We start from the raw sequence: 21,551 nt of genomic DNA, 5'->3' as shown, positions 1-21,551 counted from the left end.
GCCACTAGCCACTTACCAGTTGGTGACCTTAAGCAAGTCCCTTAACCTTCATGGCCTCCGTTTCCTCCCCTAACAAACGAGGTGAGGATTAAGTAGAACAATAGTGACTGAATCAGGCCAGGTGCAGCGCGGAGTGCTTCGTTATTTCACTTAGTTCTCACAACGGCCCTGGCAACGTTATTATTACTTCCAGCCTACAGAGGAGCCTTGAGGTTCAGAGAGGACGAATAACTTGCCAAGGTCATATGCCACCTTCTAGACCAGTGGTTCTCAACCTTCCTAATGCCGCGACCCTTTAATACAGTTCCTCATGTGGTGGTGACCCCCAACCATAAAATTATTTTCGTTGCTACTTCATAACTGCAATTTTGCTACTGTTATGAATCGTAATGTAAATATCTGATATGCAGGATGTATTTTCATTGTTACACATTGAACATCATTAAAGCATAGTGATTAATCACAAAAACAATATGTAATTATATATGTGTTTTCCGATGGTCTTAGGCGACCCCTGTGAAAGGGTCATTCGACCCCGAAAGGGGTCGCGACCCACAGGTTGAGAACCGCTGTTCTAGACAGAAGTGTGTAACCACCAAGCTGTCCAAGCCTGTCTGCGGAGTTTCTTTCCCTGTCTGCCATGCCTGTGCCGGCGCTGGCTCCATGTGCTCCGACGTCAGCAGTGGGTGGGAGGGAAGAGCTCTAGCTCCACCCTGAAGGCCCAGAAACAGCTCAATCAACCCCAGTACCCCGGGCCCTCCCATAGCACCTCAACTCCCGGTCGCACTTCACATGTCACAGAGCCTGTTTACCCATATCATCTACGGGATTGTTTCAATAGCCCTGTTTCCACCCATTTAACAAAGGAGCGGTCAAGAGAAATGTACGTGCCTTCTTAGGGATCACACAGGTGGGAAACGGCAAAGTTAACCTTCAACCCATTCCAGTCCCCCATGGCTGCGTTCAGAACCCTCTGGAGAGAAACCACACACTATCGTTTTCACCCCAGTGTGTGTGTGTGTGTGTGTGTGTGTGTGTGTGTGTGTGTGTGTGTTCTCCAATTCAAAGAGCAGATTTATTTTTTAATTTTTCAAATTTTGGTAACACATGATTAAAAAGTCAAAACATTCTGAGCAGAAGAATTCCAAATAAATCCATAATTTATGCAGGTAGCCCACCACCAGGAAGATGGAGCATAACTCCCCACTCCGTAAGTGTGGGCTTCATGCAGTGACTTCCTTCCGAAGAGCACAGTATAGAGAGCAGGAAACAACAGTCTCTTCACTAAACGGCGTGGGAAATTGGACAGGTGCATCCAGAAACATGCAACTAGACCACCAACTCACACCCTCCACAAGAATAAACTCAAAATGGATAACAGACTTAAATGTAAGTCTCAAAACCATAAAAATTCTAGAGGAAAGGATAGGTAGTAAAATCTCAGACATCTCACAGAGCAATATTTTTGCCAATGTGTTTCTGAGGGCAAGGGGAACAGAAAAAAATAAGCAATGAGATGACATCAAACTAAAAAGCTTCTGCACAGCAAATGAAACCATCAGCAAAACAAAAAGGAAACTCACCCGATGGGAGAACATATTCACCAAGGATTCACCTGATAAGGGGTTAATTTCCAAAATATATAAAGAACTTATACAACTCAACACCAGGAAGACAAACAATTCAATTAAAAAATGGGCAAAGGACCTGAATAGGCACTTTTCCAAAGAAGATATACAGATGGCCAATAGACATATGAAAAAATGCTCAAGGTCACTAACCATCAGAGAAATGCAAATTTAAATTACAGTGAGGTATCACCTCACACCTGTGAGAAAGGCTACTATCAATAAATCAACAAACAACAAGTGCTGGAAAGACTATGGAGAAAAAGGAACCTTAGTACACTACTGGGAGGAATATGGACTGATACAACCACTGTGGAAAACAGTATGGAATTTCCTCCAATCAGAAAGAATATATGCACCCCTATGTCCATAGCAGCACTATTTATAGTAGCCAAGATCTGGAAACAGCCCCAGTGCCCATCAGTAGATAAGTGGATAAAAAAAACTATGGTACATCTACACAATGGAATACATGGTTGTAAAAAAGAAGGAACTCTTGCCTGGCCGGCATGGCTCAGTGGTTGATTCCCAGTCAGGGCACATGGCCGGTTGGTGGGCTTGGTCCCCAGTGTGCGGCGTGCAGGAGGCAACCAATCAATGATTGTCTCTCATCATTGATATTTCTATCTCTCTCTCCATCTTCCTTCCTCTCTGAAATCAATAAAAATATATTTTTTAAAAAAGAAGGAACTCTTACCCTTTGCAACAGCATGGATGGACCTGGAGATTATTATGCTAAGCGAAATAAGCCAGTCAGAGAAAGACAGATACCATATGATCTCACTAATATGTGAAATCTAATGAACAAAATAAGCTGATGAGCAAAATCGAACCAGAGGCATGGATACATGGAACAGACTGATAAATGTTAGAGGGGAGGGGTGGGGGGACTGGATAAAAGCAAGGGAAGGGATTAGCTAAAGAACAGATATGCATAGCCCATGGACACAGACGATAGTGTGGTGTGGGCCAAGGGAGGGGGAAAGGGCCGAGAGGAAGTGGGCACAGGGGAGGGGAGTTGGGGGGCATCTGCAATAGTGTCAACAATAGAAATGTTTTTTAAAAAGAAAGAAAGCAGGGAAGAAGAGTGATTTTACTGTGGAGAAACATGACAAACACTACCTCAGCCACGAGATCAAGGTCAACTCCACCATGGTAAGTCATGTTCATAGTACGCACCCTTGATATGATGTGATGAGAATGGTCCATCACCTTTGCTATCTTTCTCCCCAAAATCCATAACCCCAGTCTAATCGTGAGGAAAACATCACACAAACCCCAGTTGAGGGTCACTACAGAATACCTGACCAGCATCAAGGTCACCAGGAACCAGGAAAGCCTGGGAAACGCTCACGTCTCCAGGAATCTACAGAGACATGGCAACTAAATGTACAGTGGCATCCTGGATGAAATTCTGGACAGGAAAAGGACACGAAGTGAAAACTAAGGACATATAAATACTGTATGGATTTTATTAATAATAACAATGTATTAATATTGGCTCAAATTGTAACAAATATACTGCACTCATGCTAATAATAGAGGAAACTGGGTGTAGGGTATATGGGAACTCTCTTCACAACATTTCTATAAATTAAAAGTGTTCTGCCTGGCCGGCGTGGCTCAGTGGATAGAGCGTCGGTGTGCAGACTGAAGGGTCCCAGGTTCGATTCCGGTCAAGGGCATGTACCTTGGTTGCAGGCACATCCCCAGTAGGGGGTGTGCAGGAGGCAGCTGATCAATGTTTCTCTCTCATTGATGTTTCTAACTCTCTATCCCTCTCCCTTCCTCTCTGTAAAAAATCAATAAAATATATTTTTTTAAAAAAAGTGTTCTACTAGTAAAAAAAATGAAGTGGTTTTTTTTTAAGAGTCAAAAGGTTAAAAAAGATAGTTCAATGAAAAGTCTCCCTTCCACCCTGGTCAGCTGTTCATCTTTTTCCCAAGAAAATCCCATGGTTCTTTCCAGGGAAGTTCCAGTGAGACCGAGGGGGGTTAGTGTTAGGAGACCGCGTCCTCACTGGTTCTCACCCTGATCTCTGTCTGCCGTTTTCTAGCTGGATGACCCTCGGCAATTCCTTACCCGCTCTGTACTCCATGTCCTCCAAGATAAACTCCTCAAAGGATTATTGGGAGTGTTAAATGTACATAGTAAGCACCTTATATTGGTTGCTTTTATTATTACAAATATACAAGCAAATATATTTGTGCAACAAATATGTTAAGAGCCCTAGCCAGTTTGGCTCAGTGATTAGAGTGTTGGCTTGTGGACCAAAGGGTTCTGGGTTCGATTCCAGCAAGGGCACGTATGTTGGTTGCAGTCTCCTCCCCAGCTCAGACCCTGGACAAGGCCTATGCAGGAGGCAACCAATTGATGTGTTTCTCTCACATCGATGTTTCTCTCTGTCTTTCCCTCTTTCTTCCACTCTCTCTAAAAATCAATGGAAAAAATATTCTGGGGCAAAGATTAACGAAAAACAAACAAACAAACAACACCAACAAAAATAACATCAAAAAACCCCCCTCACAAATTCAGCCCTGGCTGGTGTTTCTCTGATTAGAGCATTGGCTCATGCACCGAAGGGTGTCGGGTTTGATTCCGGGTCAAGGGCATGTACCTGGTTTGCATGTACCCTGGTCAGGGTTCGTGTGGGAGGCAACCAAACGATGTGTCTCTCACAGCGATATTTCTCTTTTTCTCCCTCTCTCCCTTCTTCCTCCCTTCCTAAAAATATAAAGGGAGTACCAAGATTTATTTAACTAGTTAATGAGTGAACCAGCAGGATGGATCACAGGAAGAAAGGAAAACCATTATTGACAGTCAGTGGAAAAAAAGAATGCTGGAATAAGATGGCAACGTTGATACATTGGGAAAAAATATCCTCAGGTGATAATTAACAACCAAAAAAAGAAAAGAGAAAAATTTCAAAACTTGCAAATAAGGCACACACAAAATTACTCGGTGCCCCTTCAGAGATATTTTAGACCATTGGCTAATCACCCCACCTATGGGTCGTCTAGGGGAAGTCACTTGGTTTGACATACAATTTCCTAGTGATGGGGCCCAGACTCTGTAAAGTGAAGAGGGTTAACCTGTAGACGATTGAAAAATAGCAAATCATTTTCGTCTGGTCGAGGGGAAAAAAAAACCAGTTATGATTTTATTGCAAGGCGGGAATTAACCTTTTGTATCAACTTTGCAACCTTATTCCAGCATTCTTTTTTTCCACTGACTGTCAATAATGGTTTTCATTTCTTCCTTTGATCCATTCTGCTGGTTCACTCATTAACTAGTTAAATAAGTCTTGGTTCTCACTTTGTATTTGCACTAGTCAAGTTTAGCTCTGTGCAAAGTTGACAAATAGTAGCATGCCATACGCACTGTTCTACCCCTTGGCTATTTTTCACTCAAACCTCTGGAAGATAGTTTCATATCAGAGCATAAAGAGCTGCCTTGCTCCTGTTTTATCACTGTTTTATCACATGGGTGTACAGTAATGACACCCAGATCATTTAGCCAGTCCGCTGTAGACACATAGGCTGTTTCCACTCTTACGCTGCAAACAGTGTTGTATGAATGACCTCGTGCATCGGATGACAGGCAGGAGGGACTCCACAGGGCAGGGCGCCTGTGGGAGGAGCTGACCCCCTGCTCCCAGTCCGGCCTAGCCCATCTTCCCCTGGCCCTGTGCACACCCGGCCTCCTTCTCCTGACTCCTCCTCTGCATCCGGAGCTCCTGGTATCGCCAGACAGGAGGGGCCAGCCTGCGATGCCCTGCAGGCCTGGGCTCTGGCTCACGCCGGCTGGGAGATGAGGGTGCCTTGGAGAGGAGGATCTGGGGGACTGAGGGCTTGGGGCTGGCACTGTCCCTGGGCTGTAGCCACTGAGGGCACATGCTCAGCACACCTTGAGGGCTCTGGTGAGGGACAAGGCCCCGGGGGCCAGGGACCACCTGTGGAGGCTGGGGGGCTGGGGGAGGGGGGGGAGCGGTGCCTAGCAGCTCTGGCACAGACTTGCTTCGGGTCCCAAGTGCAGGTGGGCGGTCAGGGCACAGAGTGTGGCAGGCAGTGGTGAGGAAGGGACTGGCTAGGCTGGTCGTGATGGTCACAAGGTGGTCCAGGACACGCCCCTCCTGAGGAGACTGGGCAAAGGGGAGGCTCAAGGTGGCCTGTAATCTCTCCAGCAGAGAGGGGGCAACCTGAGCCTGGGCCTGGGCCATGAGCCCGGGCAGGGCTGGCCACTCCGGCTGGTAGTGCTGGCTGAGCTGCTCCGCCTGGGGCCGCCGCCGCAGCTGCCGGGTCCTTCGCACGGTGTGGAAGCTGTCGGTCAGCACCGCCCACTCCAGGGCCATCTTGCCCCGAACAGGATCCACTGCTGTCAGGTCAGCCCCTGGGAGGGGGCACGGGGCGATGCTGGGACGGGGATGGGTGATTTGCAGGAGGCAAATGCTTTAGCAGCAGGACTGACTGATTTGGGTTAAATTCAAAACCAGAGGCCCACTCATCTTGTTACGGCTGGAATCTGGGAGTGGCTACAGCCCAGAGACAGGACCAGTCCCAGATCCTAACCTCTGTTTGAGATGGTGAAGGAAGCTGACGTACAGGGAAGGGGAAAGACTTCAGAGAGACACGCTGGGGGCCTCCAAACCCAGAACAGAATAGGGACTCCTGAACCAAGGGCCTGACCGGGGCGGGGTGCAGGGGGGGGGGGTTCTGCTGGTCCTTCTTTTCATCACCAAACCCCTTTAATCCTGGGGGGAGTAGCAAATACTCTGAGTCAAAGGTGGGGGTGCAGAACTCCCTCCCTTCACACCCCAAACCCAATCTGAGGGATGGGGAAGGGCAAAGCTGCAGGCTGGGGCCCCCGGAGTGACCAGCCGAGGGCAGCTCCCCTGAGGGAATAATGAGAGCCTACGGCTCCACAGACAGTGTGGGCTTCCCTCCAGCCCTCCACGCAGCCACACGTCTCTGCACCGTCACTGCGGTCCCGGAACCCTAGCGGGGCAGAGCTGGAATCACCCCGGGGAAGGAAGAGGCCCCGAGAGGGAAGCCACACAGCTAGTGGCAGAGCCAGGATGCGGAGGCGAGGGTCTGCCTCCAGGTACCAGCCTCTTGTATTTCAGTTCTCCAGTTGGCAGTGGTCGGCAAACTGCGGCTCGCGAGCCACATGCGGCTCTTTGGCCCCTTGAGTGTGGCTCTTCCACAAAATACCACGTGCGGGCGTGCACGTACAGTGCGATTGAAACTTCGTGGCCCATGCGCAGAAGTGGGTATTTTGTGGAAGAGCCACACTCAAGGGGCCAAAGAGCCGCATGTGGCTCGCGAGTTGCAGTTTGCCGACCACTGGTCTAACGTATCCTCTCGTTTTCTTTTCTGGGACTTCCGTTAACAATGTAAACAGAGTTATCTATAGCAGGACTTAGACTGTGAGAAGCCCAACCCCCTCCCCTCATCCAGGAAGCCAGCCTAGGTTGATCCTCGTCTCCACCTCTCTCCTCTCTGCAACTATGACAGCTGACTCGGTGTCTGTTGGGGTGTCTGTTGGGGTGTCTGTTGGGGTGTCTGTTGGGGTGACTGGGGAGGGACCGGAAGCCGTGCATCCTGGTCCGTGCAGGCCTATGCACCTGCCATGAGCAGGGCCGCCAGGCATTCAGAGCCTGCATCAGCGCCGTCAGCCCCCGGTCTCGGCGCTCCAAGTCCAGGCCCGAGTAGTAGTTGCGCAGGAGACTCAGCGGAGGCGCGTGGCCTGCAGAGCACCGAAGGCGGATCTGGGACCCCAGGAAAGGGGTGGGGAAGCCCCGGACCCACCGTCCACCCAACACTGCGGCGTCTGGGGTGGAGAGCGTCCTGCGGAGTGCGGCGCTGTGGCCGGGTCTGGAGGCCGGCACTGGCAGCGGGTGGGGTCAGCAGCCTCCCACCTGCTTGGGCAGCCAGCGTGAGGGCTGTGTCGCCTTCTGCGTCCTGTTGGTTCACGTCCAGGAACGGACAGCGGCTGGGTAGGGCCACGACGCTCCCGGAGCCGCGGTAGCAGGCGACCAGGAGGCCGTCTGGGGGCGGGGCCGCTCAGCCCCCTGCTTCCCTCCAGGAGCTCCCGGTCCCCTGCCGCTAAACCCGCACTGTCCCAGAGGTATCCCTGCCGCTAAACCCGCACTGTCCCAGAGGTACCCCTGCCCCGGAGACCGCTCCCTCCTTCCTGAGGACCCGGCACTCCCAGGATGCGTGTGGTGCGGCCGGCCCCAGAGCTGCCCTGGGAAGCACCTGGTAGCTCACCCTCCCATTGCCGTCCGCCTGGGCGGCCTCCTCAGGGGAGACCCCGTCCTCCAGCACAGCTTGAAGCTGGGCGGAGTCGTTGCGCACACAGGCCAGTACAGGGCCCCCAGCCTGCGGTCTGGGGCGGGGGTCCCACTGTCCGGGCAGGACGGTGCCTCGGGCATGTCCAGTGCCCCCTCCACAGTGGCAGCTCTTCCTCCTCCAGCCTGGGGGCAGAAGCGAGTGCCCCCTCCGCGCCCAGCTGACATCTATAACACAGAATGGAGGGGGGCAGGGAGGGGGCTCACCAGCTGCAAGTCTCCCAACGCTTGCCCTTGCCCGGGGAGAGCCTTTTCCACTGGGTATCCCTTCCCACCCAACCTTTGAGGGAGGATAGGTGGAGGCAGGGAGGACACATGGAGGCAGGGAGGATACTGGAGGCAGGGAGGACACGTGGAGGCAGGGAGGAATGTGGAGGCAGGGAGGACATGTGGAGGCAGGGAGGAATGTGGAGGCAGGGAGGACACGTGGAGGCAGGGAGGACACATGGAGGCAGGGAGGACACATGGAGGCAGGGAGGACATGTGGAGGCAGGGAGGACACTGGAGGCAAGGAGGACACGTGGAGGCAGGGAGGACACGAGGAGGCAGGGAGGACACTGGAGGCAGGGAGGACACGTGGAGGCAGGGAGGACACGAGGAAGCAGGGAGGACACTGGAGGCAGGGAGGACACGTGGAGGCAGGGAGGACACGAGGAGGCAGGGAGGACATGTGGAGGCAGGGAGGACACGAGGAGGCAGGGAGGACACGTGGAGGCAGGGAGGACACGAGGAGGCAGGGAGGACACTGGAGGCAGGGAGGACACGTGGAGGCAGGGAGGACACGAGGAAGCAGGGAGGACACTGGAGGCAGGGAGGACACGAGGAGGCAGGGAGGACACTGGAGGCAGGGAGGACACGTGGAGGCAGGGAAGACACGAGGAAGCAGGGAGGACACTGGAGGCAGGGAGGACACGTGGAGGCAGGGAGGACACGAGGAGGCAGGGAGGACATGTGGAGGCAGGGAGGACACGTGGAGGCAGGGAGTACACGAGGAGGCAGGGAGGACACGTGGAGGCAGGGAGGACACGTGGAGGCAGGGAGGACACGAGGAGGCAGGGAAGACATGTGGAGGCAGGGAGGACACGTGGAGGCAGGGAGGACAGATGGAGGAAAAGAGGACACGTGGAGGCAGGGAGGACACGTGGAGGCAGGGAGGACACGTGGAATATCCCCAAAAAGGCAGGAGTGGTTCAAGGGAAGTGAGGATCCCAAGGAGATTCCAGAGGGCGGGGCTTCTCTTTCCCATGGGACCTCACCTAGGGTTGGGGGCTTCCTAGGAGGCAGTCACTGCTGGGGCCCACAGCCTCCCCCAGACTCCTGGGAGCACACTCACCAGTCTCTGGAGCGCTGGAGTGGACTCTCCCCAGGAAGCAACGCAGGTGACAGATGGCTAGACTTAAGCTGGCTCAAGCCAGTTAAGTAAGGATGGGGGCCGGAAAGGCAGGTGCTCTCCTCCGCAGCCGCCCAAGACCCGCCCCCAGGTCCTGCCCCACGTGGGGCCCAGGTCCCAGCTGCTCTTCCCTGCGGGGTGGCTCTGAGAGGAGGACCCTCCTGTCCTCCAAAGGCGCTCACCTTCCACCTTCTGGGGAGACCAGCTGCAGGAAACACATCCATGGAAGGTGGAAGGGTCATGAGGTCTCTGAACACCCCAAGTCCCTTTCCCTTTGGCAGAGTGTGACTTGATGAGGCCGTGGGTGTGAGTGTGGACATCTCTCTAAAGAGGGCTGACACTGGGAAGGGCGGGGAGGGCTCCTGGAGTCATCTGAGCCTATTTGTTTAAGTTCTGGGGAAATTAAAACTTAAAGAATTGCCTAATTAGAACTACAGAGATTATGATATATTACGTTTAATGGAATAGTTTTTTGTTTTATATATTTTACTAGAGGCCTGGTGCACAAAATTCGTGCACTAGGGGGAGGGGGGGGTCCCTCAGCTTGGCCTGCGCCCTCTCGCAGTCTGGGAGCCCTCAGGGGATGTCCGACTGATGGCTTAGGCCCGTGGAGAGTGGGCCAAAGCTGCCAGTCAGACACCCTTGGCGCTACCACGGAGGTGGGAGAGGCTCCCGCCACTGCCGCTATGCTCGCCAGCCATGAACCCAGCTCAGGGTTTCTGGCTGAGCGGTGTTCCCCCTGTGAACACCTGCATTGAGCATCTGCCCCCTGGTGGTCAGTGCACATCATAGCAACCCATCGTTCCCTTGTTTAGTCAATTTGCATATTAGCCTTTTATTACATGGATTGATTTTTTACAGAGAGGAAGGGAGAGGGATAGAGAGTTAGAAACATCGATGAGAGAGAAACATCGATCAGCTGCCTCCTACACACTCCCTACTAGGATGTGCCCGCAACCCAGGTACATGCCCTTGACCGGAATCGAACCTGGGACCCTTCAGTCCGCAGGCCGACGCTCTATCCACTGAGCCAAACCGGTCAGGGCTAATGGAATAGTTTTGGTGTGGTAAATTAAACATGAAATATTTAAGTTGTATTCATATTAAGATACATTAATTTAATTATTCAAATTAAGACATTTATAATTATGTCTTACTTTAATAATAAATTATTCCTCAAAGTAATATTGATATTAAAGGTAATGGATTGGTTTTGGACCTCAGGTGTAGACAATTGAGCCAGTCATATTTCACTGTTTATACCACTCCCAGCCTTATATAGTTTCTTTTATTCCTGATTTCCATAGCTCATTCCCCTCCTACTTCTCTTTACCAATTAGCACATATGTCCTTGAAACTGTACATTTCATTGAAAAATGTAGTGCTGATTGTGTATGTTTTAACTAACACCTTAGAATTATGTGACCTTGGCCTTTACTCAGTGCTGCTTTCAAGACCTATCCTGTTGCTCTCGGTGCAATGTTTCAGCCAGTTGGGCCTTTGGTCATTAGTAATCCAAAGCTGACCTCATGGTGTGGTTGCTGACCTAGACTGGCTGCTCCACACGAGCCCAAAACTCCTTTCAGTGTTTCTTCTGAGCCGCTGAGCTGGAAAGCTAACCACTTCCCAGATTCCCCTGAGCAAGGAATCCGTGATTTAGGTTCTGCTCCTGTGCAAGGCATAAATTTAGAACAGCGCTAAATAGCATGGGACATCCGTTTTGCTGTCACAGATCACCACAGATGCACTGGCGCTCTGGTGAGCAGCTTCCTGATCGTCAGCTTCCTGTAGTGGTGAGTGTTGTTTTCCTGATGGCAGGCCGGGGTCATGTGCCTCTCAAAGCTGGGCGTTGCTCCTGGGCCTGGAGCCTGCTTCTCCCTCCTTTTCTCTTTAAATGAGCCAGGTTTGTTTCTGCAACTGAGCCCTACCTGATACAGTGATGTAAACAAATAAAGGTTTATTCTTCACACAAGATAAAAAAATTCCTGGATAAGAGGCTTTTGGTGTTGATGTAACTTGATGTCAGGGCCTTTTCTGGGAATCTCTTGACTTTTCCTCATGGTCACAAAATGGCTGCGGTACCTCTACCAATCCCAGTAAAATGCAGTGAATCCTACTAGATGATGTGTTAGTCATCACTGGTTAAGTGCACAATCCCTATTTATAACCCCCCTTCTCTTTAGTCACCTTTTGGTTAAGTGTGACCATGTAACACAATTGTGGCCAATGAAATGCAAGCAGATGGGCGGAGCTCCTGGAAACACCTTGCTGTTCTAATAAAAGGTGTGGGGCATACCTTTTTATCTCTTTCCCACCCCCACCCCCCCACCCCCGCTTCTTCCTTCGGCATTGAATTCCATATGTGCATCCATCACATTTTACTTTTCTTCCTTTTAGTGATGGACACCTAGGTTGCCTCCAACTTCCTGCCTCTACAGGTAATGCTGCAGTGACCATCCTTGTACATATCTAGTTGCGGGCCTGCCAGAGAGCATCTCTGAGATTGCTGGGTCATCGGGCACATACATGTTATTGACCGGGTGCTGTCAGGTTGCTCTCTATTATGCACTCACCACTGGTATGTGCACACCAGCAGTGAGTGCATAAATGTCTCCCTACATCCTAGTCACACTTATAATTATTTGGCCTTCTAATTTTTGTCAATCAGATGGCACAGAACTATAAAGTGGTATTGCTATTATTTTACACTGGATTTTTCTGGTTATCAACCAGATGGGCATTCTCCACATACCTGATAGCCATTCTTATTTCCCCTCCTATGAATTGCCTGTTCATAGCCTATGTTTAATGTTCTATTGAATTTTCCTGTTTTTACATTTTTGTTTTTCAGGAATTCCTTTTAATATTCTAGATAATAATCCCATTATCAAGTTTAAATGTGGCAACAGTGCTATAAACCTTTCTGCTAGCTTTACCTGTGATGAACTTCATTGAAAGAAATTCTGAATTTTGATGTGGGTAAATTCATCAAAATTTCTCCTTATACTGTGTGCTTTTGGGTCTTGTTTTAAAAGAATTTCCCACGCTAGGATCACAAAGATCTCATTTCTTGTATTAATTTTACAGTTGTATTTTACTCTTTAGTCTTTTTTTAAAATATATATATATATTTTTTTTTATTGATTTTTTACAGAGAGGAAGGGAAAGGGATAGAGAGTCAGAAACATCGATGAGAGAGATACACCGATCAGCTGCCTCCTGCACATCCCCCAGTGGGGATGTGCCCGCAACCCAGGTACATGCCCCTGAGCAGAATCGAACCTGGGACCCTTCAGTCCGCAGGCCGACGCTCCATCCACTGAGCCAAACCGGTTTTGGCCTCTTTAGTCTTTAATCCATCTAGAACTTACTTTCATACATGGTGTGAGCAAGAGATTTGTTATGGACTGAATTGTGTCCCCCAAAATTCATACACTGAAACCCTAGCCCCCCAATGTGACTGTATTTGGAGATAGGGCCTTTGTGAAGATACTTAAAATTAAGCGATGTCATATGGTGGGGCCCTAATGCAATAGGACTCCTGTCATTTTAAGAAAAGGAAGAAACACCAGAGGGTGCACTCATTCTCTTCTCCCCAACCCCCCATGTGAACATAGAGGAAAGACCATGTCATGACATAGTGAGAAGACAGCCATATACAAGCCAAGGAGAGTCCTCATCAGAAACCAGCACTTGGCACCTTGATCTTGGACTTCTAGCCTGAAGAACTGTGAAAAAATAAATTTCTGTTGTTTAAGTCACCCAGTATGTGGTATTTTGTTATGGCAACAAGACTGGATTTCTTTAAAAAAAAATCTTTATTGTTGAAAGTATTACATATGTCCTCTTTCCCCCCATTAACACCCTCCAGCCCAGCCCACCCCCACTCCAGGCCTTCAACACCCTATTGTCTGTGTTCATGGGTTATGCATGTATGCATACAAGGTCTTTGGTTGATTACCTCCCACCCACCCACCTTCTCCCACCTTCCCTCCAAGATTCCTCATTCTGTTCCATGCTTCCATGTCTCTGGATTCATTCCATTCATCAGTTTATTTTTTTTAATTACTAGTAGATTCCACATATGAGTGAGGTCATGTGATACTTGTCTTTCTCTGACTGACTTATTTCACTTAGCATGATACTCTTCAGGTCCCTCCACGCTGTCTCAAAGGGTAAGAGATTCTTCTTTTCTACTTCTGCATAGTATTCCATGATGTAAATGTACCACAGGTTTTTGTGTTTTTAAAAATATATATTTTATTGATTTTTTACAGAGAGGAGAGGGAGAGGGATAGAGAGTTAGACACATCAATGAGAGAGAAACATCGATTCAGCTGCCTCCTGCACAGTCCCCACTGGGGATGTGCCTATAACCAAGGTACATGCCCTTGACCGGAATTGAACCTGGGACCTTTCAGTCCACAGGCCTACTCTCTATTCACTGAGCAAAACCGGTCAGGGAGTACCACAGTCTTTTTATCTGCTCACCTACTGATGGGCACTTGGGCTGTTTCCAGATCTTAGCTATTATAAATTGTGCATACATTCTTTCTGATTGGTGCTTCTGGTTTCTTAGGATATATTCCTAGAAGTGGGTTCACTGGATCAAGTGGCAGTTCCATATTTAATTTTTTGAGGAAACTCCATATTGTTTTCCATAATGGCTGCACCAGCAGTGCACTAGGGTTCCCTTTTCTCCACATCCTTGCCAGCACTTTTTATTTGTTGATTTGTTGATGGTAGCCATTCTGACAGGTGTGAGGTGATACCTCATTGTCATTATAATTTGCATCTCTGTGATGATCAGTGGCTTCGAGTATTTTTTCATTTGTCTCTTGGCCATCTGTATGAAGAATGGCTTTCTTTAAATCTGTCATCCACTTTACTAATTCTCTCTTTGGTTGTATCTTATCTGCTGTTCAATCTGTCCATTTAATTATCTTAAAGATCTATGATTTCAAACGTTGTGAAATGAATTGACATTGTTGTAATAGGCTGAATAATAGCTCCCCAGAGATGTCCATATCCCAATCACCAGAACCTGTCAATAAGTTACATTACATGGCAAAAAGACTTTACAGATAAAATTAAGTTAAGGAGATTATTTTGGATTGTATGGATGGGCTGAGTCTTGCTGATAGTCTTTTTTCCTTTTGTGTTTAATGGGGTTTTGGGGTTGTTCTTTTTTGTTTGTTTACTGTGATGTATTTATTTTCTCTGATTTTTTTTTTTTTTTAAACAGAGAACATGACTTTGCTTCTGCCAGGCACTTAGAGGTACCACCAGACCTGAACCACTTTAAACTAAATTCCTGACTGGGAGAGTTTTGGATTACCCAAGTTAATATAAACTTGGGCTGCAGATCAGCTCAAGGATCATCTAGTGGTTACAACTCAGAGATAGAGCCTTTTCATCTGTTTAGCCCCGAGGCAGCTTACCTTAAAGTCTTCTGGAGGTGACAGTGGGGCAGATTTATTTCAGATTCAGTCGTACGTTAAGGGCATACCCTTTGGTGTCATAACTTTTTAAAGAAATCTATTAAATTCCTCACCTTGGTTCTGTCAAAGATAAAGACTGCAGAAATTGAAGCTCAAGTTTGTCTAGTTCAACAAATGTCCGCAGACACAGTAGATTCCTTGTTCTACTTCCCTGAGACCCTGCCTTCCCTCATCAGGGGTGGGGAATGTCTGGCTCTCAAAGTCATTTGGTCTGGCCCTTTCAAGGCATTACGGGTGAGTTAATTAAATGTTTGACGAAATATAGCAGGCTAATTTTTAAGCTGATAATTTTGTTGGCCCACGAATGATGTTATAAATATCCAAATGGCCCTTGGGGGGAAAAAATTTCCCACCCTGCCTTAGATTATAACCTAATAAAGTCTTGCTAGCTAGCCATCTCTTCAATGCTTTTAAAAATAACCTGCATTTGTATTTTAACTAGCACTCAGAAAGATCTGTCCAAAGTCCAGCCAGTCATATTACCAGAAATAGAATTTTCTCTAATCCTAATTAAAGTAAAAATTCAATGAGAAAATGGACAAAAGACATGGCAATTAATTCATAGAGGAAATACAAATGGCCAATAAATATATGAAAAGATGCATAATCTCACAAGTAAGCAGGAAAAGGCAAGTTAAAACAATAATGGCCCTGCTGGGATGGCTCAGAGGTTGAGGGTCGACCCATGAATCAGAAAGTCACAGTTCTATTCTCGCATGCCCAGGTTGTAAGCTCGATCCCTGGTGGGGGACATGCAGAAGGTGGCTGATCTATGATTCTCTCTCATCATTGAAGTTTCTATCTCTCTCTCCCTCTCCCTTCCTCTCTCTGAAATCAATTAAAAAAATGTTTTTCAAATAATAATGAACCCCTAGCCAAGTAGCTCAATTGGTTAGAGCATCAACTTGATACACCAAGGTTTAAGGTTCAATCAAGCACATACAAGAATCAACCATGAATGGATGGAACAACAAGTCGATGTTTCTCTCTCTCAAATCAATAAATTTTTAAAAAACAATAATGAAATATTACTTTTGGCCCATCAGTTTAGCAAAAATTAAACATTAATAATATTAAGTGCTTGCAATGTTGGGGGAATGTAAATTAGTGAAGTTTTTTTGGAAAGCATTTTGACAGTTTCTATCAAAATAACAAATGTATATACACATTGACCCAGAAATTCTGTTTTTAGAAATCTTTCCCAAAATAGTACATGCATATGTGAGTAAAGATATACTGTATATACTTTGCAGTATTGTTTGCAATACTAAGAAAAAGTTTAGAAAGAAATCAAATGTTCATCAATAGAGAAGGGCTTGAAAAATATGTGCATGCATATTATCATTGGGAATCTAAAAAATAATTAGATTCATATGGACTGCTCTGAAAATATCTGAGACATGTTAATTGAGGAGAAAAGAAGCTCAATTAGTGTCGGGGGGGGGGCATGCGTGCACTTGGCTGCTTACATGTATATAAATATATACATAGAAAGGGCTGGAACAGCTCTCAACGTTGGCAGCACAGCGTAATCACTCAGGGACTTTTTAAAAATAGTGATGCCTAAAACCCTCTCCAGAGATTTGAAGTAATTAAGTCTAGGACAGTGATGGCGAACCTTTTGAGCTCAGCGTGTCAGCATTTTGAAAAACCCTAACTTAACTCTGGTGCCATGTCACATATAGAAATTTTTTGATATTTGCAACCATAGTAAAACAAAGATTTATATTTTTGATATTTATTTTCTATATTTAAATGCCATTTAACAAAGAAATATCAACCCAAAAAATGAGTTCGCGTGTCACCTCTGACACGCGTGTCATAGGTTCGCTATCACTGGTCTAGGGCATGACTTGGATAGTGGGAGTTTTCAAATCTCCCCCTGTGGTTCTAATGTGTAGCTCATTAAAATGCAAGGGAGGTGAATAGGAGCGAGGTGAAAGGAGAGCATCACATTTTGCTTTTTAAACTTGTATAATGTTTGAATCTTCCACCAAGATAATTGCAACTTGATAACACAAGAAAAAAAGAAAAGAATCAGAGAAATGTCCCTGACTTTCCTTCTTTTCCTCCCCAACCTCGCCTATAATCAGTTCATCACTCCTTGGTGCTATTTCTGTACTTCATTCATTCATTCATTCATTCATGCAATAACTAATCATCAAAACCTACCTTGTGTCAGGCACATATTTTGTCTTTTGTACACTGGTTATCATTAATCTCGTTCTTGGCTGTTTCCCTGGCCTTGGTCATCTCTGCCTCCTGCATCTAGCACAGTTTCAGCCACTCAGGAACCATGAGCTCCCTGACAGTTTCTCCTGTGGCCTGAGAGCCCCCAGCACCATTCAGGAATGACCATAGAGAAAGGTAAGACTTTAACCCAGCGGTTCTCAACCTGTGGGTCGGGACCCCTTTGGGGGTCGAACAACCCTTTCACAGGGGTCGCCTAAGACCATCGGAAAACACATATATAATTACATATTGTTTTTGTGATTAATCGCTATGCTTTAATTATGTTCAGTTTGTAACAATGAAATTGGGGGTCACCACAACATGAGGAACTGTATTAAAGGGTAGTGGCATTAGGAAGGTTGAGAACCACTGCTTTAACCTATGCTGAGAGCCCCAAAGACATCTAGCTAGTAAAAGGAGATTTCACAATTTGCTTTTCAAATTCCCTTCTCTCAGGCCTAATACAGACCAGCCCGAGCCTCCACCTGGGTCCTATTTCTGCAAGGCCATGCTCAGCCAGCAGGTGGCAGCCTGGGACAGGAATTGGGAGAGCACCCCCACCTGACATAGTTGACGCTGTAGCAGAGGGTTGGGGGTCAGATGAAGAGGTAGGGTCTTGGCAGGACAGGTGCACAGGAGGAGGGTGGTGGGGGTCGCATTTTTGGCCCAAAGCATGAAGTGTAGAGGAGTTATTTCTATAGCTCAGCTTGAGCCCACCTGACGAGTTACCTAGGTTTGTGAGGTTTCTTTTACCTTCCACCAGTAGAGATATCCTGTTCCGAGGTACCCTGTACAGGCCTCTGTCCTCAGGAGGACTCTCTGCTGGTCCCTTCCTGGCCCCTACCCAGTTCCCCGGGCTGGGTCTTGACCCTCCCTGTGTATGTCTGCTGATAGAGATGGCTGAGGTGGTGGGGGAGGGGAGTTTGCTGGTCAATGTGTAAAATAATGGATAGCATCCCGGGTGATACGGGACACCTCAGTCAGTGCCTTCTGGAGTCTTAGGGTGGTGCCTGGGGGATCGACAGCAAAGGACTTGTACCGGTTATGCTCCTTGTGACCTCTTAGCTGCTGGGGCTGACAGGAGCCCACCAGACGCTCTTCTTGCCACTCCCATTTCTTTTCAGCGTCGCTCTCTTCACTGCCTTCTGTGTGTCCCTCTTCTTTCTGTCTGTCTCACTTTGCCTTTTCTCTCTCTTTTCAACCCTTGATCTTTCTCATCTCACTGTCAGGATCTTTCCACCTTTCCATCCCTCTGACAATGACAGCGTACACTGGCTGGAGCACCAGCTTGGTTCTCTCTCTTGCTCTCTGTCACATCTTCCCTCCAGCCATCGGACACTCCTTTAGGCTGGGGTCTGCAGGAGTCTTGACTTGTGGAGTTCAACCAGAAGACAAGGGGGAGGTTTGGGGGGAGTGCACTGGGAAACCCACAGAGAAAGAACGCACGCAGCAAACTCTTGCGTCTGGTTTGGAGCACAGACCTGTCCCCTTTAGGAAACCAAAGGTACTGTCATCTCATCCTCTCCCTTTCTTCCAGGATTTTTTTTTCCTGCTCAGCCCCCTACTCCCACCTTATAGGCCTGGTGGCAGGTGCAGCTGGGGCCAGCAGTCAGTGGGGAATTGGCTCAACTCAGCTTAAGACTAGACATGGAATGGGACCCAGAGGGTGGAATGAAGAATGGAGGAGGTGGCCTCTGACCCCGGCTCTGGCCCCTTCTGGGGGTCCTGTGTGACCTGCCATAGGTCATGCCCCCTCCTCCCTAACCATGATCTACATCACAAAACCCACAGCTCGTAACTCAATGCCAGCCAGGGAAGTCTGAGATTGATTTAGGGCCCCTCTGGCCAGCTTACCCTCACTGGACTAAGGCCCCTAGGGAAGGGGTGGAGATGAGGGTCATGGGTGAAGTTCAGACAAGGGGTCCTGACCACCAGTACATCATACCTGTTGCAGAGCCTTTGGCGTGCACTCTTAGTTGATTTGCTGGGGGAGGGGTCCAGGCACAGGAGGTCAAGGTTCCCACTGACCAGCCTGTTTTCTCTGACTCGGTTCAGGGCCATGCTCAGGGAGCTGTGTGCACGGCCCAATTTAATTCCGGTGTTTAATTCAGGATTCAGGCCCCAGGCATCTGACAAAGCAAAGAGAGCCCTGTCACCCACGGAGAGGGCAGGCAGGTAGGTCCTCAGAACGCCCCCCCCCCTCCACCAACCTCAGTGCCACGGAGCTGCTCAGAGCCCCGTCTCCCCAGCCCAGATCTCACCTGGTGTGTTTCCTGTTGTTAGTTTCCATCTTCCCGCCATTCCCTTCTGGAAATATTTCCCCTATGTAAAACGTTGGCAACTTTCTTGACCATCACTCATACGAAATACATCTACCCAGGACACATGAGCATATGTATAACTAAAAGCAAAGTTTTACAAACCTTTGTGATGCCCTGTGATGTTTTCTGCTCTATTCTATTTTTTTATAAGCGGAAAAAAAGGTTTTGAAGATGATTTTACAAACAATGAAGGGTCTGGCACTTGCTGCTTGTGGGTAACCGCTTGCAGTGTTACACCTTCACAAGTTGTAAAGCTCATTTTGCAAACATAAACATCCATGTTGTCTTCAGAAAAGCCAGTGAGAAGGTAAGGCAGGCTTTCTCATCGGCCCATTTTACAGATGAGGAAACAGACTCAGAGAGGTAATGAGCCCACCTGAGAGTATCCAGCCAGTGGACTCCAGGACAGGTCTGCGAGGGCTGGTGTGCGGCCGACATCCTAGTAGCTTCTCTCCCTACTTCCCAACCTCCCAATTGACATCATTATCTTCCCAGTTTGAGGGCCATCCCCTTCCACGGGGAAGGTGGAGGGAGAGAGCAGCTGAGTAATTTTGTTTTCCATGTCGTCTGTTAACACGGCACCATCTGCCAATTCTACTCTCAGCCCCTCCCTCTCCCCGAAGGCTGGGTGGGGGAGGAGGCAGTTTTCCCGGAGTCTGGACCTCTAGGCCCTCCTCACCCAGGGACTCAGAATAGCGACAGAAAGCGCATTTTCCTGCCCAGAACCAACAGCAGCAGACCAGAGCTGAGATGGGAGGAAGGACGCTGTGACACCAAGGGAGGAAACAATAGGATCCACCCCTGGCTCACTCTCAGGGTCTTGTCTTCACGTCCACACCCCCCTCCACCGTGGTGAGGCTTGGAGCTGCGAGGAGGATGCGCTGATCCCCTGGCAGGAGCCCTGCTGGCCCACGGGGTGAAGGCTAAGGACGCCCATCTTACAGGGAGCCCCGGCAGATTTATGGGGCCTCGGGTGTGGCCGGCTGTTACTCAGCCTCTGACTTTTTAATTCCCGTCTCCTCACCCACCCGCCTCCTTCCCTAGAAGGCCTTTGTGCAGGACAATGAGGAATCTATAAATTCCAGGGGACAGGGGTGTGGGGGAGGGGAGCACCAGCCGTGTCAGGCCCGCACAGAGCCCGGGGTTGGCCTCCATGGACTGCCCATCTCATCCGATCCACACGGGAGCCCAGGGAGAAAGGTGGGCCAAGTCTTATCACCGCCTTTTACAGATGAAGAAACTGAGGCACAGAGGCAGAGGGTTCTCTAGTTCCTGCTTCATCCACTCCATCTTTCACTCATGTATTTATTCTCCTCTTACTCACCCCCTGGTCACTCCCTCACTCAGACATTCACTCTACAAACACACGTGGTCTCTCACCAAACGCCCATTGAGTATTAACTCTGTGCAGGCCAAGTACAGAAGAGGCAACAGGTGGTACACCCTGGAGGGGCACAGAGCAATGGCTGTGACTCAGGAGGGGCCGGAGCATAGCTCTAACCCCATCTTTCCAGGTTGGCAACCACACCCTTCCCGGGCCCTTTCTCCAGCAAGCCCTCTGCTAGCACTTTCACGAGCATTTTTTAATTCAATCCTGGCAGTGGGTCTGGGAGTTCGTGTTATGTAAGCCTCCCCCAGCATTCTGCTAATGTGGCTCCAAGAGGGAAGTGGTTGCCCACGATCACGCCCCGGGGGGGTGGCAGAACACCAGGACCCAGGCCCTTGCCTCCACACCACATCTGCACCCTGAGTGCCCTGGGGACCCAGCGTGGCCTAAACTTCCTCTTCTACTAGTACTTACCCCTTGCCCAAACTAGCCCCATGCCCCCCCACACCTTCCTCCACCCCCACCCCCCACCACACACACACACACACACACACACACACACACACACACACACACTCCTTGATCCTTCCCTGTCGTTCTGCCCCAGCTTCCGGCATAGTTACTAAATGCCCCAGACTCACCTATGGGCACTCACTTCACCCATCTATCTGCTGTATGATAATAATCAATAGATTCAATCCTTATGGTGCACCAGGGTGATTGCTGAATGATCACACATTCTTGCGTGTGTCCTGGTGAGTCTTTGCTTGTAAACTGAGGATATTAGTATTTGCTTCATCGTG

At 48.7% G+C, this 21,551-nt stretch overlaps 1 protein-coding gene across 1 annotated transcript; it reads right to left on the bottom strand.

The window, feature by feature from the left end:
* Positions 1-3,800: 3,800 nt before the first annotated feature.
* ANKRD33 (ankyrin repeat domain 33) lies at positions 3,801-9,587 on the bottom strand. Its single transcript, XM_059681145.1, is given in 7 exon segments — positions 3,801-6,017; positions 7,263-7,373; positions 7,546-7,674; positions 7,894-7,989; positions 7,992-8,072; positions 8,075-8,145; positions 9,550-9,587. Coding segments are annotated over 7 exon segments (1,251 nt in total). The 3' UTR covers positions 3,801-5,292.
* Positions 9,588-21,551: the final 11,964 nt, after the last annotated feature.

This window comes from Myotis daubentonii, chromosome 2 (assembly GCF_963259705.1).
Source record: "Myotis daubentonii chromosome 2, mMyoDau2.1, whole genome shotgun sequence".
Lineage (NCBI taxonomy): Eukaryota > Metazoa > Chordata > Mammalia > Chiroptera > Vespertilionidae > Myotis > Myotis daubentonii.
Note: the sequence above shows the minus strand (reverse complement) of the source record. Positions and strands in the feature narration are given on the sequence as shown.